This window comes from Chenopodium album, chromosome 3 (genome assembly GCF_948465745.1).
Source record: "Chenopodium album chromosome 3, dcCheAlbu1.1, whole genome shotgun sequence".
In the NCBI taxonomy this organism is placed as follows: domain Eukaryota; kingdom Viridiplantae; phylum Streptophyta; class Magnoliopsida; order Caryophyllales; family Amaranthaceae; genus Chenopodium; species Chenopodium album.
This window is the reverse complement of record NC_137836.1, coordinates 70,537,062-70,553,870: the sequence shown is the minus strand read 5'-3', so window position 1 is coordinate 70,553,870 and position 16,809 is coordinate 70,537,062. Positions and strand designations below refer to the sequence as shown.

Below are 16,809 nucleotides of genomic sequence, written 5' to 3'. Positions count from 1 at the left end.
TCGTCGAGTAGATTTTGCGGTGTGGAACATCTCCAGCTTATATCGCTGGAAAATACAGTCTTGTTAGAGAGACAATCTAACGATCCTTTGTAGCTGTGAGGATGTTTTTCATCTAATTCTTCTGTATGCATTCGAAAACTTGATAACTTTTTCACCAACGAAATAATTTCATGACAATCCATTAGATCTAACATTATGAATTCAAAACTAAGAAATTTCTCCCTCGAAAAGAGGAGATAAACCTTGTCTTTCAAAAGAGGTCGAAAAAGCCTTCTCTTTCGAAGGAGATCGAAAACTCTTTTTTTCGAGGGAGAAAAGTTCCTCCCAAAAGGAGGAAGCATTATTATAAAAACCTAAAAAAAAACTTTAAAGAAACTAGGATTAGAGCTTTTCACCGGTTAAAACCGATGGAAGCCCTTTTAAAATTCAACAATCACTACTACAAAAATGGCCAAAGAGACCAGTCCAAAAAAGCCAAAGAGACTGCTTTAGAGGCGGTCTCTAGCTAAGCGGTCTCTTTGGCAAAGAGACTGCTTTGATGGAAGCGGTCTCTAGAATGAATAAACTAAGACTGCCTATTGCTGAAAGACGGCCTCTAGAATGAGAAAACTAAGACTGGTTATTGATGTTAGGCGGTCTCTTTTTTGGGAAAACTAAGACCGCCTATTGACCTAAGGTAGTCTCTGTTTTTTGAAAACAGAGACCGCTTATCTAACTTCACAGGTCTCTTGGGCATCATTTAAAAAAAAAAAAAAACTTATTTTATTTGATTTTTAAATCGTAAATTAAAATTACATTTCATCAAAATAACTAATTGATTTTTATACATTTAATTAATTTATACATGGTATAGAATATATAGTACAAAATTATACAAAATCCATAATTACATATATAAAAATCATTAATCCTATAAAATGCTTCTTCATCCCGAACTTCAACAACTCATTCGTGTAGATCTTCTTCTTTAGTTTTGAATATGAACTGATCCATTTGATTATAAGATGCAATTAACATATAAGCATTAGCTTAACCCAGAAAAAAATGTAGTTAACCACAACCTCCACCTCAAAAAAAAAAAAAAAAAAAAAAAAAAAAAAAAAAAATCCAAATCCAGAATTTCAAAAGTAAATTAAAAAAAAAAAAAAAAAAACAGAATTCAAATGGAGTGCCCAGAAAAAACTATTATACCCCAATTGAGTTGATAAAATCATTAATAACCTACGAAAAATGAAAGAAAAAGTATAGCTAAACAGAAACTTTTTATTAAAAAAAAATTACAACAAGTTCGCTAAAATTAATCCTCTTTGTGAAATGAGATCTGACTTTTAGTTTAAACACACTCTTTCGTTTGGTTGTTTTTGTTTTTTTTTTACGAGATCTTTCGTATAGTATTTCAAAATAACCTTTCAAGAGTAAATCTAATTATTCATTGTGATTTTGAGCCGATAATTGTGATTTTGAGATATATTGTCATCTAATTTAAAGATTGTAAACTACAAGATTTTTTGAAAACATCAAATAAATTATGGAAACAAAATTCAAGAAAAATTACCCACACATTCAAATCGAAAATCAACTCATTCTATAAAAATAATATACAAAAATAAAAGATGAAGAGAAGAGAGAGAGAGACAAACCTTTGAACCCAAAGAGAGAGTGTCGAGTGTTCGAGCAGGAGAATGACGAGTTGATTGCTGAAGCACCGCTGCGTGACAAGCGATGATGAGGGATGTATAGGGTGGAGTTATGTTGGCGGGGCTGAGATCGAGAAGGAGAGAGTACGGGTGAAGGAATGTGAGTGAGATTAATGGAAGTGCAAAGGTTAGAGGTGGTTGCATGAATTGAAAAAAATAGAGAGAGAAAATCAGGGGAGGGATTAGAAGGAAGGAGGCTGGAAGCAATCTAGGGTTTTAAATGAGGAGGGAGTATAAAAAATGGGTTGGGGTAAAGCCCAAAAGCTATAAAGGGGATTAAAAAAGAAAATAATAAAGTAAAAAAAAAAACAGTAGCGTGTAAGCCTGAAAAAATAGCAAGAGACCGCCTAACATAAATATGTGGTCTAATGTGCTAGATGCAGAGACCGCCTAACTTAAATAGGCGGTCTAAGGTGGAGTCTAGAGACCGCTTTTGTAAGAACATGGGTCTCTCCATTTTAAAAATTACAAATAAAAAATTCAAGAGAGACCGATTATCTTTGGTAAAGGGTCTTTATTAATTTTCACTTTCGTAAGGTAGTATGAGAGAGACCCGTTATTTATAATATTGGGTCTCTTGAAACAAAGAGACCAGTTATTTAATTAAGCGGTCTCTTATCTTAGGTCTCTTTGGCCATTTTTGTAGTAGTGAATGGAGGCCAGGGTTTTGGAGAGAGGAAGGAGGAGGGAGAGGAGAGAGTCCGACATTAATAATACTCAATCTTGTAAACCAATAATAATACCTAATCTTTGAAAGAGAAGAAAAGGAAGATCAGTGGATGAGAGAAAATATTGTCACGAGGATAAAAGTATAAGTTATCAGATGCATGAAAACAAACAAGAAATTAGGGCAACACTTACTATCCCCAAAACTGATTAATGTTAGTTGCTACTACTTATGGAATTGAATATGCGTTCATTGATATATATTTTTGGATGATTTGGATGCTAGAATTTGTGTGGATGCATGGCTTCCATGTTGAGGGTTTCCATGTTGAGGGTATTTAGAGACTAGAGTGTTCAATATTACTGAATTTGGTTGACCCAACTTGGCAACTAGTTCATTTTAGTTGACTTTTGCACTATTCACATACTTACTTTAATTATAATTTTTACTATATATATATATATATATATATATATATATATATATATATATATATAGAGAGAGAGAGAGAGAGAGAGAGAGAGAGAGTTGTTGACTTGTTGTCATACTAATTTTTTTAATTAGTCTACTTTATGTATAAGTTCATTATATCAACTTATTATGCTTTTTAGTAAAACATATACATCCTCCATTCCCCAAATATAACAACATGAGGATGGGGCACGAATTTTAAGAAAAGGAGATAGATAAAGTGAAATAAAGATAGAGACTCATGTGATGAGTAGAGAAAAAAAGAAATCAGGTGCAAATAAAGAAATGTCACAATATTTGTAAAACTTCTTAAAATGATAATTGTTACAACATTTGTGAAAAGGGAGAAATATTAATTTATGGGTATCAGACTACCAACAAATTTATTGCAATTGATTTCAAATAAAGAAAATAGTTATGGGTTTGTTCTAATAAAATATTAGGTTGTATCTCAACTCGAGAATATTGGCATATAATCAACCGAGTCGGGCTATTTATGCACGTCACAACTGCAGAGAAAACCCCATGAACATTTTCAAATTTTAGAGTCTTAATTAGGGCTTGTTTAGTTCACGTTACTTTTGTTTATTTAATCTAATGTGTACTTATCTGGTGTGATTGATGTGTCTATTTTATATAGTATTTTACCCCCGTCCCTTGGTCGTAATTAGTAGTGTTTTTGGCTCTTTCGGTCACTTTTATTACTAATTTGTGTTTTCTAGTGTTTTCGCAGTTTTAGTTGTATTTTACAGGAAAGTGCACTCTTGGAGCATTTTCCCGGGCTTTATGGATCAACTACGGAAGCTAGAAGGACACGACCATTTTTGAAGCCCAGGATCGGTGAGAGCCGAGGATTAAGGGCTCGATAATTGGAATCCCGAGGCTTTGGACTGAGTATTCAAGACCCGAAGAGGAAATCCGGATTGGGCCGAGAAATCAAGCCCAATCGAAGTCCGAGCCTCAAAGTGAAGCAAGGGCCCGATCGGGCAACCTCTAGCACGATCGGGCGCGGCAAGGCATTGGTGCTGTGCGTGCTATAGCGCGCCCGATCGTGCGAGCGTCTAGCACGATCGGGCGATGCTGCGGAGAAGGAATGCGTAGAAAAAGGTGGGCCCAATCGGGCGGCCCTTCGCCCGATCGGGCACACGTTTTTTATAAGACCTGATTAGTTTAGTTTGATTTCTGTTTTAGAAAACGTTTAAGTACGATTTTGTACGGAATTTTAGATTACCTTCTTTCTTAGACTTTCTCTCTCTACTTAGAATATTTTCTCTTTCTTAAATTCTCTCTCAACTTTTGTTCTTAATTGCTTCCATTAATCCAGTTTTCTTTTGGTAACAATTTCTTCCCTTTTAATTTCAGCTATTTTACTTGCTTCTTTGATTATGCTTTTATTTAATTATTTGATTAGTTTAGTTATGATGATGCATGAGTAGTTTCATTCTAGGGTTTATGGGGATCCATAATTAATATAAAGGGATAATTTGTTATTATTGATTGTTGATATTGCATGATAATTTCTTATTGAATTGTTTTAATTCTTTGCAATTAGATTATGAATCGAGCAGATGTATTTTGATTGTGAACGTTTAACAATATTGAATTGATGAATCGAGCAGATGTATTTTGATTGTGAACGTTTAACAATATTGAATTGATGAATCGAGCAGATGTTAATTTAATATTAAAGGCTATTTTCAATAGGAACTTAGATCTAGTAAATTGCGAGAGCCTATTAGATCTATGTTGATTAATAAATTGCGAGAGCCTGTTAATCATGTTATTTGTGCATTGTTAAGTATTAATTACTTCGTTTTATCCCGGAATATTAATTATTGGTGAACCTGTGACCCTAGGCTTCCTTATTATTGTTTCTTTTCTCCCTAAACTTATTCTTCGTAGTATAGAATTTATTCCCAAAAATATTGGTTACTTAGATAATTTAGATTATAATAAACAATTAGGAGTAAAAAGACTTGTTTCCCTGTGGAGTTCGACCCTACTTCCCTATCTACATTAGTTAGAGGATTTAGGTATTACTTTTGATTAGGGGATACGACTTTACCCTGTCAAAATTTGGCGCCGTTGCCGGGGAGACGGTTTTATTTTTATTTCTGATTATTTTTGTAGTCTAGGTTATTTTCTTTTTGTCTCAGAGAACATTAGTTCTCTGAGGAAAATCTCATATTTGCTTCTAGTTTTTGTTTATGCCCAGGTGTTCCAGATCAGGTTACATCCCATTCGATCCTGAGATCGAACGTTCCTTCCATAGACAGAAAAATCTCTACAAGCAAATCCTGGCGGATTCTGGTGATAATAACAATAATCACCGAGATCCTCCAAGTGGTTCTAGCGATTCAGAGGTATCATCAGACGCAGAATCAGAGATGACGACTCCAAAGAAGCTTAGTGATTATTCACAACCAACGCTTACGGATTTTCCACATCTCACCCCCACTTCGGCTCTTGATGGGGTTCAATTCGAAATTAAGCCTCAATTTATAACGATGATAGAGAGGAAGCAATTTAGTGGAGCCAAGGGTGAAGACCCGAATCTTCAAATTGCCGACTATTGTCAATATTGTAACACCATCAGGCAAGCCGGGGTCACTCAAGACCAAATCAGGGAGATTCTCTTTCCCTTCTCTTTAACTGGAAAAGCTAAATTTTGGTTTAATGGCTTAAATAGAACTGCACTTGGTATAACTGACTGGGAAACTCTTGTTTTGAATTTCTATAACAAGTATTATCCTGCAGAGAGAACAGCCGTACTACGGAGTGCGATTCAGAACTTCGCCCAAGAAGCCGATGAGTCTTTATATGAGGCTTGGGAGAGGTTCAAGGACTTACAAAGAGAATACCCTCACCATAATTTAGCGCAATGGCAGTTAATCCAAGCCTTTTATAACGGCATTGGAAATTCCTCTAGAATAATTTTAGACTCTACAACTAGTGGGAGATTTATGAATCTTAATGTTGATGATGCAGGTCAGGTTATTGAAGATATGGCAATACACAATTCCCAATATGAGAATCCTAGAGGATTTGCGAACAAGGGGAAACATAGTGTTGACTCTGTATCCTTTTTGCAAGCTCAACTGACCTCTATTTGCCAAAAATTAGATAATCTGAGCACTGCTAATGCAGCTAATGTTTCTGCGATTAATAATAATTCTAATGAGGCTTTCTGTGAAAATTGTGGTATTGTAGGTCATTGGGAGCAGGATTGCAGGAGTTCCGTGGAGGATTTGCGAACAAGGGGAAACATAGTGTTGACTCTGTATCCTTTTTACAAGCTCAACTGACCTCTATTTGCCAAAAATTAGATAATCTGAGCACTAGCACTGCTGCTATTAATAATAATTCTGCGATTAATAATAATTCTAATGAGGCTTTCTGTGAAAATTGTGGTATTGTAGGTCATTGGGAGCAGGATTGCAGGAGTTCCGTGGAGCAAGTTAATGCCTTTCAAGCCTATAGGCAGAATAACCCATACTCCAACACCTACAATCCTGGGTATCGAAATCATCCGTACCTTTCCTACCGGAGTACTAATGTTCAAAATCCACCACCACAAGAACCACAGGCGCCACAGCAACAGCAGCAGAATATTATCATCCCAATGCTGGCCAGAAGAACCAACCACAACAACCCTCCTCATCTTCTGACCCTTCTCTGGTGGAAATTAGAGCAATGTTGGTTAATATGCAAAAGCATATGGAGAGTAGAGATGCGACAATTGATCAAATTCTAGCACATAATAAAATTTTAGACAATCAAATTGCGCAACTTTCCGCTACTCTACAAGCCCGCCAACAGGGAGCTCTGCCGGCACAGCCGATCAGGCCTACGGATCAAGCATTTGCAATTACTCTAAGGAGTGGTTCAAACTATGAAGGGCCCCCTATGCCTAGAGTTGATGAACCTGTTTTATTAAATAATGCTAATCTTCATTCCGTTAAACCAAACAATGTAGTTGATAGCCCTGCAGGGCTAAAGGATAGTACTAACACATCTAATTCTACCTTACAGGGCACGACTCCAGAGAAGGTGGCTACTCCAGATAAGGGCATTAATGCCCTAAAGCCAATTATCAAACTTCCATTCCCCAATCGTCAATTGAAGACAAACTTGGATAAGCAGTTTGGTAAGTTCCTGGAGGTGGTAAAAGATTTGAAGGTAACAGTTCCCTTCACTGAATTAATCACACAAATCCCCTCGTATGCAAAATTTATGAAAGAAATATTGACGAGGAAAAGGTCTATTAGTGAGGTAGAGACAGTAGCTTTCACTGCAGAGTGTAGTGCCGTACTTCAAAATAAATCTCCACCTAAATTAAAAGATCCGGGTAGTTTTTCTATCCCTTGTAATATTGGCAATCTCTTGATTGATAATGCATTATGTGATTTGGGTGCTAGTGTTAGTGTCATGCCACTATCTGTGTGTTCTAAGTTGAATATGGGTAAATTAAACGCTACCAATATAACTCTACAAATGGCCGACCGTTCTTTCAAATACCCCTTAGGTGTTTTAGAGGATGTCCCCGTTAGAGTAGGTAAATTTTATATACCTGTAGATTTTGTTGTTCTTGATATGGCTGAGGATATGCAAACCCCAATTATTTTGGGTAGACCATTCCTTAACACTGCAGGAGCAGTCATAGATGTAAGAAGTGGTAAGTTAATATTATCAGTAGGGGATGATAAAGTTGTTTTTAATCTGAATAATTCCCCTAAAAGCTCCATGACTGAGGAGAAATGTTTCAGTGTTAATATGGTTGAAAACTATTCTAACAAGCCCCAAGCTCTTGAAAAAGATCTCTTGGAGGCGGTACCTTGTGTTGCGTCCTTTTCAGATGAGATAGACAAATGGAAGAAGGAAGTCGATGCAATAGAAAGAGCGCTTTACACTGTTGGTCTCGGTTTCGAGGATGAACAGCTGGAACCGATCGAGCAAGTTGTGCGAATCGAGCCTGCGGTAAGTGTTCCGCCAAATCGAGTTGCTAGTATTGAATACAATGACAATCTGAAGCAATCCTCGATCAAAGAAGGATCTTTGATGCGTACCATTGAAGATCCCCCAATCCAAGTTAAGGAGGATCCACCAGATAAGGTGATTTGGCGTCCCACAGGGTATGTCAGAAAGCCGCATCACAGCCTAAACACCGCTAGACCGGGTGAGAAACCACCCAATCAAGCGTTAGGCCAAGGGTCCTAGTTATTGTACTTGGTAAGAAGGTCGTGCGGGACCTTGATAAACCAGCGCTTTGCGGGAGGCAACTCGTATTACTTGCTTTCTAGACTAGTTTTACTTTTTCTTTATTTTTGTTTTTATTTTAGAGAGGCGAGGAGAGTGAAATTTTATCATTTATAAGTGTTTTTGTACAGGCATAGGTTTGAGAGGTCAAGAGACTTAGAAAAATTTGAAGACGAAAAGAAATCGAAGAAGAGCTAAGGACATCTGACTGGGCACGGGCCAGATCGGGCAAAGGTTGCCCGATCGGGTGCGCAACCAAGGGAAATTTTCAGCTTTAATTTCGCCCGATCGGGCGTGGCTGCCCGATCGGGCGCGAAAAGAGAGCTGGAAGTCGAGCAAATTTCGCCCGATCGGGCGAGTGAAAGGGCAAAATTTTCGTTCGTGTTCGCGCCCGATCGGGCGGAGCTCGTCTTATCGGGCGCGCAACTAAGGTTCTGGATGTCAGCATTATCCGTCCGATCAGGCGAGGCTTGCCCGATCGGGCGCGCCTATATGGTCGTCCTCTTTTAATTCTTTTCTCTTCTTTCTTTTCTCACTTTCTTCTTCTTTCATCTTCTTCACCATTACTTTCTCTCTCTAAAACCTCCATTTTTACACCTTCAAACTCACTTATTCTCAAGATCTTCTCCAATCCTTCCATTAGAACTCAAAATTTTTTGCATATTTTTAATCCTTTCATCTTTCTCTACAATCTACACCTAATTTCTACCACTTTCTCTCAATTTTTTTCTAAACCCTAAGAGAGAGAAAGTCTTCAATTCCTATCTTTTCTACTCACAAATGGCTCTCAAGAGATCAAGAACCGTAAGGGGGGAAAGCTCGAGGCAACAAAAGGCCAGAATTGACCCGGATTTGCAAGTTCCGGGATGGGAGAGGGTGGTCATCACCACCCAAGAGCAAAAACAAAGGATGATCAACCTCACTACGAGGCAGGTAATTCCCACTCGTTTCATTCTTCACCCCACCCTCATTAGACTAGGAATTGATAATCATGTAGAAAAGTTGTTCAAGGGAGTTGGCATGAGTGGTTTCTTTAACATGCATTATGATACTTATGATTACTTAACCTTAGAATTCGTTTCTAGTTTTAATCTCATAAAATCTAATGCTTTAATTTCTCATGTTCAATTTCGATTATTCAATAATGATGTTAGATTGACATTGAAAGAATTTGGTAAACTTTTTGAGTTAAAATCGGATAGGCCCCTTGAACCGCCCCAAGACAACATTGCCGTTGTCTATCAATCCCTTACGGGGGATCCTAATTTGAACCTCCAACATGCCAAGGGCACTTGGATACAACATCCCGTGCCAAAGATTTGGCAACGGTTTGTTGGCCTTACCATTTTTGGAAGGCATGAACCCGCCAATGTTAGGTGGGATGAGCTTGAATTACTAGGGTCGTACATGATCCCTAGGAGTGAAAAGCTCAATATAGTCCATAAAATGGCCAACCACTTCCAACGGGTGGCCAATGCGGCCGAGGCGGGTAGGTCTAGAGTACCCATTTATTTTGGTGGCCTAGTTACACACATAGCGGTCAAACACCTTAGCTTTGTCCCTAACGATGACGGTAAGGTAGCCGACCCAACTATTATGGACCTACCCTATTTAGGTGGCCTTAATTGCATTAATGTCATGGGAAGGGAGACTTGGTGGGTGATTCAACGAGAATCGGGTAGGAGGGATAATGCTTTCACTTTACCCAACCCCACCTTGACCAAATTTGAGAAGGGGAAGCCTTCTTACACTTTCGAGATTAACGGTCAAGGTGAGGTTCAACCACCTCACCCTTCACCTCAACCCCACCAATCTCCCATTGACCACTAACCTCATCACCATTCACCATACTACCCACCACCTCCACCCTTCACCTATGGTATACCCACTTCCTCGGTCTACTATAACGTCGACCCCAATGCCCCCTATGACTTTTCGGCTTTTAGGAGCCAATTAGACCATATCGAGATGGGGCAAGGGAGAGTTGAGGGTATGATGCAAAACCTAGATTCTAGGTTAAGCACCTTGGATGGGCGGGTAGGACACATAGAGAGGAACCTCGGGAGGGGCCTATACCCCATGTATGATAATTATGCCCGATTCACTTGCTCCCAATTGGTTCCAATACCCCCAAGGAGGGTATTCTCACCCCGGTGCGTATGGTACTTATGTGGACTACTCTTCAGTCCATGGTTATGGGGGTGATGCTCCTTTTGGGGGTATGGGGGGGGAATGTGGACTCTAACTACTTTGCAGGTGGTTCGGGTTATGGTGGTGCTGGACCGAGCCAGGGTGGTGCCGACTCGAGTCATGGAGGAGGATATGAGAGGATGGATGACGATGAGGAGTAGCTCCTCCTAGCTACCCTCCCAAGTCAATGAGGACATTGCTTGATTTGGCTTGGGGGGAGATTTCTTGTATATATGGTAACTTTCTTTCTCTTCTCTCTATTTATTGCTTTCCTAGCGTAGTTTTTATTGCTTTCTTATATATGAAAAATATAAAAAAATTGAAAAATAAAAAAAATAAAAAATACGTTCCAATGAATTGTAAATTATGCTTCCCTGTGCCCCTTACTTGAGAAAATTGTTTTGATTCTGGTATTTGATGATGGGCATTGTTGATTAGTTGATCATGATTTGATGTTTGATTGCCTTGAAACCTTAACATGCGTCAATTTTGTCCAACTACTTGTGAATATAGTGCTTGACTAGTTGATTTGGTTAGGAATGTGTGATAGTTCCATATTTCCTGGTATGTCAATGAATTTGAGTATTGGTTTGCAACTATTAGTAATATTTATATGATTCATTATTATGCACATTGAGGAGGACGAAGGCATTTGTTCTTTTAGGTAGCCTCCAGATATTGTAGATACATTTGTTCCCTTCTTGCTACCCATGTTGTGGCCTTGACTTTTTGTTGTTTTATTAGCCACATTACAAGCCTATTTTTGCCCCATTGGTTACTAGTCTCAGGCTTGGCTTGGGGGAGCTATTAGTGAGTGAGGTGAGGGAGCTTGTAGTGTGCTTATTATTTGCACAACTTGGGTGGGCTTTTGAGAAGTTGTTTGTTGTTGATCATGTTTATTTTTGATGAGTTTGAGAGTTATATTTTCTTGAAAAAATGAAGCATGATATTATGAAAAAAAAGAGAAGTTCAAAGAAAAAAAAAATGTGAAAAAAATAAGTGAACTTCGAAAGAATAAAAATGTTCAAATGCTCTAGTTGGAGGTTGATCAAAAGAAAAATAGAGCTTCAATGAAAAAAATATTCAAGTTTGAAAATAAAGTTTGTTTATTCACTCTACTTCTTCATTATTATATCTTATGAGTGAAATTGTAAGAGTTGGGATTATTTATTATGATTGGAGTATATTTGGTTGATGTTAGAGTTGGTTATGTAGGAGATGTATGATCATTATTTATTTTGATCATGGGTTTTATTAGGATATGGCTCCTTTAAGCATAGCTTTTCTCTCACTTATTCCCAAATTTATCCTACCCTTTACCCTAGCCTTACATTACAAGCTTTAAAGACCTTCCGACCTTTGTGCATAAAATTGTATGAATGTAAAAGTGTTATTTATCAATGCAAGTTATGATTTGACATATTTCGAGTCGACTAGTAGGATTGAGCGTTCATTGTTTAATACACACGAGAGTGTGAGTTGGGAGGGCATTGTTCACATAAAGGGGTTGGATGGAGAGCGATCGAGTACATATTTTACTCGCCACAAAAATGAGAGTTGAGTGCGTGAGCACTAGTCTTGAATTCTATATGCTCTTGTGGTTTGCTCTGTTTGAAAATTGTTAGGGAAGATTGGTAATTAGATGGATTTGATTGGTTGATTTTGAAACATGTTTATTTGATTTACCCTGGATCGTTGTGCTTGATTTTTACTTTTGGGGTGAAGCATGTTTATTGATTCATTGATGAGATCTTTTCTTAGGGACAAACAAAGGTTTGGCTTGGGGGAGTTTGATGTGTCTATTTTATATAGTATTTTACCCCCGTCCCTTGGTCGTAATTAGTAGTGTTTTCGGCTCTTTCGGGCCACTTTTATTACTAATTTGTGTTTTCTAGTTTTTTCGTAGTTTTAGTTGTATTTTACAGGAAAGTGCACTCTTGGAGCATTTTCCCGGGCTTTATGGATCAACTACGAAAGCTAGAAGGACACAACCACTTTTGAAGCCCAGGATCGGTGAGAGCCGATGATTAAGGGCTCAGTAATTAGAATCCCGAGGCTTTGGACCGAGTATTCAAGACCCAAAGAGGAAATCTGGATTGGGCCGAGAAATCAAGCCCAATCGAATTTCGAGCCTCAAAGTGAAGCAAGGGCCCAATCGGGCAACCTCTAGCACGATCGGGCGCGGCAAGGCATTGGTGCTGTGCGTGCTATAGCGCGCCCGATCGTGCGAGCGTCTAGCACGATCGGGCGATGCTGCGGAAAAGGAATGCGAAGAAAAAGGCGGGCCCGATCGGGCGGCCCTTCGCCCGATCGGGCGCGCGTTTTTTATAGGACCTGATTAGTTTAGTTTTAATTTCTATTTTAGAAAACGTTTAAGTACGATTTTGTACGGAATTTTAGATTACCTTCTTTCTTAGACTTTCTCTCTCTACTTAGAATATTTTCTCTCTCTTAAATTCTCTCTCAACTTTTGTTCTTAATTGCTTCCATTAATCCAGTTTTCTTTTGGTAACAATTTCTTCCCTTTTAATTTCAGCTATTTTACTTGCTTCTTTGATTATGCTTTTATTTAATTATTTGATTAGTTTAGTTATGATGATGCGTGAGTAGTTTCATTCTAGGGTTTATGGGGATCCATAATTAATATAAAGGGATAATTTGTTATTATTGATTGTTGATATTGCATGATAATTTCTTATTGAATTGTTTTAATTCTTTGCAATTAGATTATGAATCGAGCAGATGTATTTTGATTGTGAACGTTTAGCAATATTGAATTGATGAATCGAGCAGATGTTAATTTAATATTAAAGGCTATTTTCAATAGGAACTTAGATCTAGTAAATTGCGAGAGCCTATTAGATCTATGTTGATTAATAAATTGCGAGAGCCTGTTAATCATGTTATTTGTGCATTGTTAATTATTAATTACTTCGTTTTATCCCGGAATATTAATTATTGGTGAACCTGTGACCCTAGGCTTCCTTATTATTGTTTCTTTTCTCCCTAAACTTATTCTTCGTAGTATAGAATTTATTCCCAAAAATATTGGTTACTTAGATAATTTAGATTAAAATAAATAATTAGGAGTAAAAAGACTTGTTTCCCTGTGGAGTTCGACCCTATTTCCCTATCTACATTAGTTAGAGGATTTAGATATTACTTTTGATTAGGGGATACGACTTTACCCTGTCAGTGATATGTTCTGATATGATCTGTTCTGATCTGGTCATCATATATGATTTGATTGTCTCATTTGACCAACATCGACCTTATTTGTTTGAATTATCAATTTTCTACACCCATTGCAAAAGTTGCATGTGTTGTGACTATTAGTGAGCGATGTTGCCGCTCATTACAACCAAGCTATTGTAAGTGCTATGGTCGTCAATTTTCTTTGTAATTTTTATCGATGTCAAATGTAAAAAATGTTAAAAGGATGAGAAAGATATGACATACTTGATTTGTAAACTAAATTGGTAATTTATATTATCTCCGTTTTTTAAGTTGACACATTTTGACTTTAGCACTATTCACACACTCCCCTTTGTCCGTAATTTGTGCCTTAAACGTAATGAAAAATATAGTCATGTGAGACCTTGTTAGATTCGTCACGATATATATTTTCAAAATATCAACTTTTCATAATTTTTGCTTATCGGCAATTAAATGTGCATTGACAAATGTGACTAAGAATTAAAACTGGTCAACTAAAAAGAAACCGTGGAAGGATTTATGTAATTTTATGGGAAAGACTATAGGTACACATAGTGTACAAAATAATATTGTACACAAAAATGCTATTTGTGGAAAGGGGCCGCTGATTTGCGCACACCCAAAATTTATAACCGTACACCCCTTTGGCCCCATTGTAAGTTACTTTCCTAATTTCCTTCTAATTTGCACGAAGTCTCACGTGCCCAATGCCAATGTTTTACTTTTTTTTAATTTTATTTTTTTTTATTTGGACTTTTGTGGGTAAATTACCCAACTCCCAAAATCATAAACATTGATTTTGCTTTTTACTCCATCCCCCTTTTTACACTCCAGTACTCCACCATTAATTTGATACCTCAAAAGCTTCTACCTTTTATGGAAATTCACCTTTTTAATATATCTCGATTGTAATTGCACTTTATTATAATTAGGAAGATGGATGGAGAATTTGATTTTGAAGGGATTAATGATAATGAATTTTGGGAGCTTTTTGGGCTAGATGATTTGCATAATGTACTAGAGGAGAATGGCCATGAAGATTGCAATTCTTCACATTCTCATATTAATGGTAATAATTTTCAATCTTGATCTATTTTTTACAAGCATCTTTGTAATTGGGGTTGGATTTCGCTCAATTATACATTAAAATTAATCTAGGGTTTAAAAGGAAATTTTTCATAATTCTTGATAATGAGTCAAATTGATTCCAATATTGTTATACCTTAGTATTATTTCAGTTTATTTGCAAATTATATGTCTCAATTTCAGCTTTTTAAGGTTTGGTGATTAAAAATAGTATAATAAGATTAGTTTAATTTTAACTTTGGTGTTAATCAAAACCAAAAGTGTACTATTGCAAAACCAAAAGAACAAACTCGTATTATCGAACTCTCAGCAGTAGGCTAAATGTATATTTTTAATGGCTTTTTTATTATTCAAAATATAATTTTGTGACTATTCTTGTTAATTTTTTTTATTTTATAGGTTCACCAGAATTTGATAATCATCAACCTCCTCAAATGCCCACTGATATGTATCAACTTTCGTCCCAAAAATTTTCAAATAGAGAAATATTGTTGGAGACTGTTCGAGGAATGGCCTACTCACTAGGATTTGTTACGGTGATTCAAAAATCCAAAAAAAATAGATGGGTTATTATTGGTTGTGATCTTGGTGGATCATATAGAACTAATCGTAGTCGTATCCCTAATAGTGGAAAGAAAAAGTCAGGAACTCGATTAATGAATTGCCCATTTCAAATTTGTGGAAGAATGAACCAAGACACTAGTTGGAGAGTCGAAATTAAAGATCTTTCTCATAACCATGATTTATCAAGTGATATTTCGGGACATCCTTATACCCGACGTTTCTCAAGGGAGGAAGTTAATGAGATTAAAGAGATGATTTCTGCCGGCATTGCTCCACGGCAGATACTTACAAAACTTCGAAAAGGTAACTCTAATCTAAAAGCAATATCTAGAACACTTTATAATGTGAAGGCTAAAATTATTAAAGATGGGCTAGGAGGTTGTTCAATGATCCAAGCTTTGATGGATGAACTTGGTAAAGGTGGTTTTATGTATGATGTTGAGTGTGATAATGAAGGACATGTGACACATTTGTTGTTTTCTCATCCAAGATCGATTGAATTAGCAAGAATTTACTCATATACTTTTGTGATGGACTGCACTTATAAGACTAACAAGTATAAAATGCCTTTACTTGATATTGTTGGAGTTACTAGTTTTAATACATCATTCTTTTGCGGTTTTGCCTTCTTATTTAAAGAGGAGGAAAGTGATTATGTGTAGGCACTACAATAATTTGGTAAGATTTTGGGTTATGATAAGCAACCATCGGTGATAGTGACTGATCGAGAATTGGCTTTGATGAATGCAATTAAAGTTGTTTTCCCTAATACTTGTAATTTGTTGTGTGTATGGCACATTGAAAAAATATTTTAGCAAAGTGCAAGCCTTTTTTTTATGATGGTGATGAATGGGATGTGTTTATGTTCGATTGGACAAATTTGATTGATTCTTCAACTGAAGATCAATTTAATGAAGCTTGGTCTGAAATTGAAGTGAAGTATGGGAAGTACAGGGAGATTCTCATTTACATTTAGAATACTTGGTTTCCATGAAAAATTATTTTGTTAGAGCATGGTCGAAGTGAATAAATGCATTTTGGGCATGTTGTTAGTTCTAGAGCTGAAGGTTCACATGCTACTTTGAAGAAATACCTTGAAGTTTTGAGTGGTGACCTTCGCACAGTGAAGGAAAAAATTTGTCATGCTGTTGATCATCAATATAATGAGATTAAAACACAATTGTCAAGTGGGAAGATACGCATTCCTCATGACTTGCGTATCCCCTTCTTAAGTAAGCTCATAGGTCATGTTTCTCATTTTGCATTAAGAAAACTCCTTAACCAATTTGAGCTAGCTTATTCCGATTCTTTGTCTCCTACTTGTACTGGTAAGTTTTAAAAAACTATGGGTCTTTCTTGTGCTCACGTGATGAGAAGGATGACAAATGAGGATTTAAAGCTTGACAACATTCATTACCAGTGGAGAATTGACAACATATCACTTTCAAAGAACGGAGAGAATTAAGATGTTCATGGAGATCGGATTGATGTGCTTGTACAAGAGTTACAACTCAAATATCAGCAATTGCCTCTTACTCAAAAAGAAGGTATTCGAAAACAAATTTCTCAATTTGTTAGTTCTTCAAGTCCTTTGGTTCTTGAACCCATGATTCGTCAATCTAAAACTCTTGGAACTAATTCAAGAAAAAACAAAGTACTTCT

General features: G+C 36.9%; 1 protein-coding gene and 1 non-coding gene across 2 annotated transcripts; one reads left to right on the top strand and one right to left on the bottom strand.

Annotated features, from left to right (window-relative positions):
* Positions 1 to 5,603: 5,603 nt before the first annotated feature.
* LOC145625936 (small nucleolar RNA R71) lies at positions 5,604 to 5,710 on the bottom strand. The gene has a single exon (XR_014110828.1). It is a non-coding gene; the product is annotated as a small nucleolar RNA R71 (small nucleolar RNA).
* Positions 5,711 to 14,433: 8,723 nt separating this feature from the next.
* LOC145625289 (protein FAR1-RELATED SEQUENCE 5-like) lies at positions 14,434 to 16,123 on the top strand. The gene is made up of 3 exons (XM_081678350.1): positions 14,434 to 14,566; positions 14,983 to 15,765; positions 15,963 to 16,123. Exons 1-3 carry the CDS (start codon positions 14,434 to 14,436, stop codon positions 16,121 to 16,123), a joined length of 1,077 nt encoding a protein of 358 aa, XP_081534476.1.
* Positions 16,124 to 16,809: the final 686 nt, after the last annotated feature.

Bases quoted from the DNA above. Each gene is read 5' to 3' on its own strand.
- LOC145625289 (XM_081678350.1), top strand. From the start codon at position 14,434: ATGGATGGAGAATTTGATTTTGAAGGGATTAATGATAATGAATTTTGG. The intron at 14,567-14,982 runs GTAATAATTTTC...TTTATTTTATAG, and splicing joins TTCACATTCTCATATTAATG to GTTCACCAGAATTTGATAAT. The intron at 15,766-15,962 runs GTTTTGCCTTCT...AAAATATTTTAG, and splicing joins TAATACATCATTCTTTTGCG to CAAAGTGCAAGCCTTTTTTT.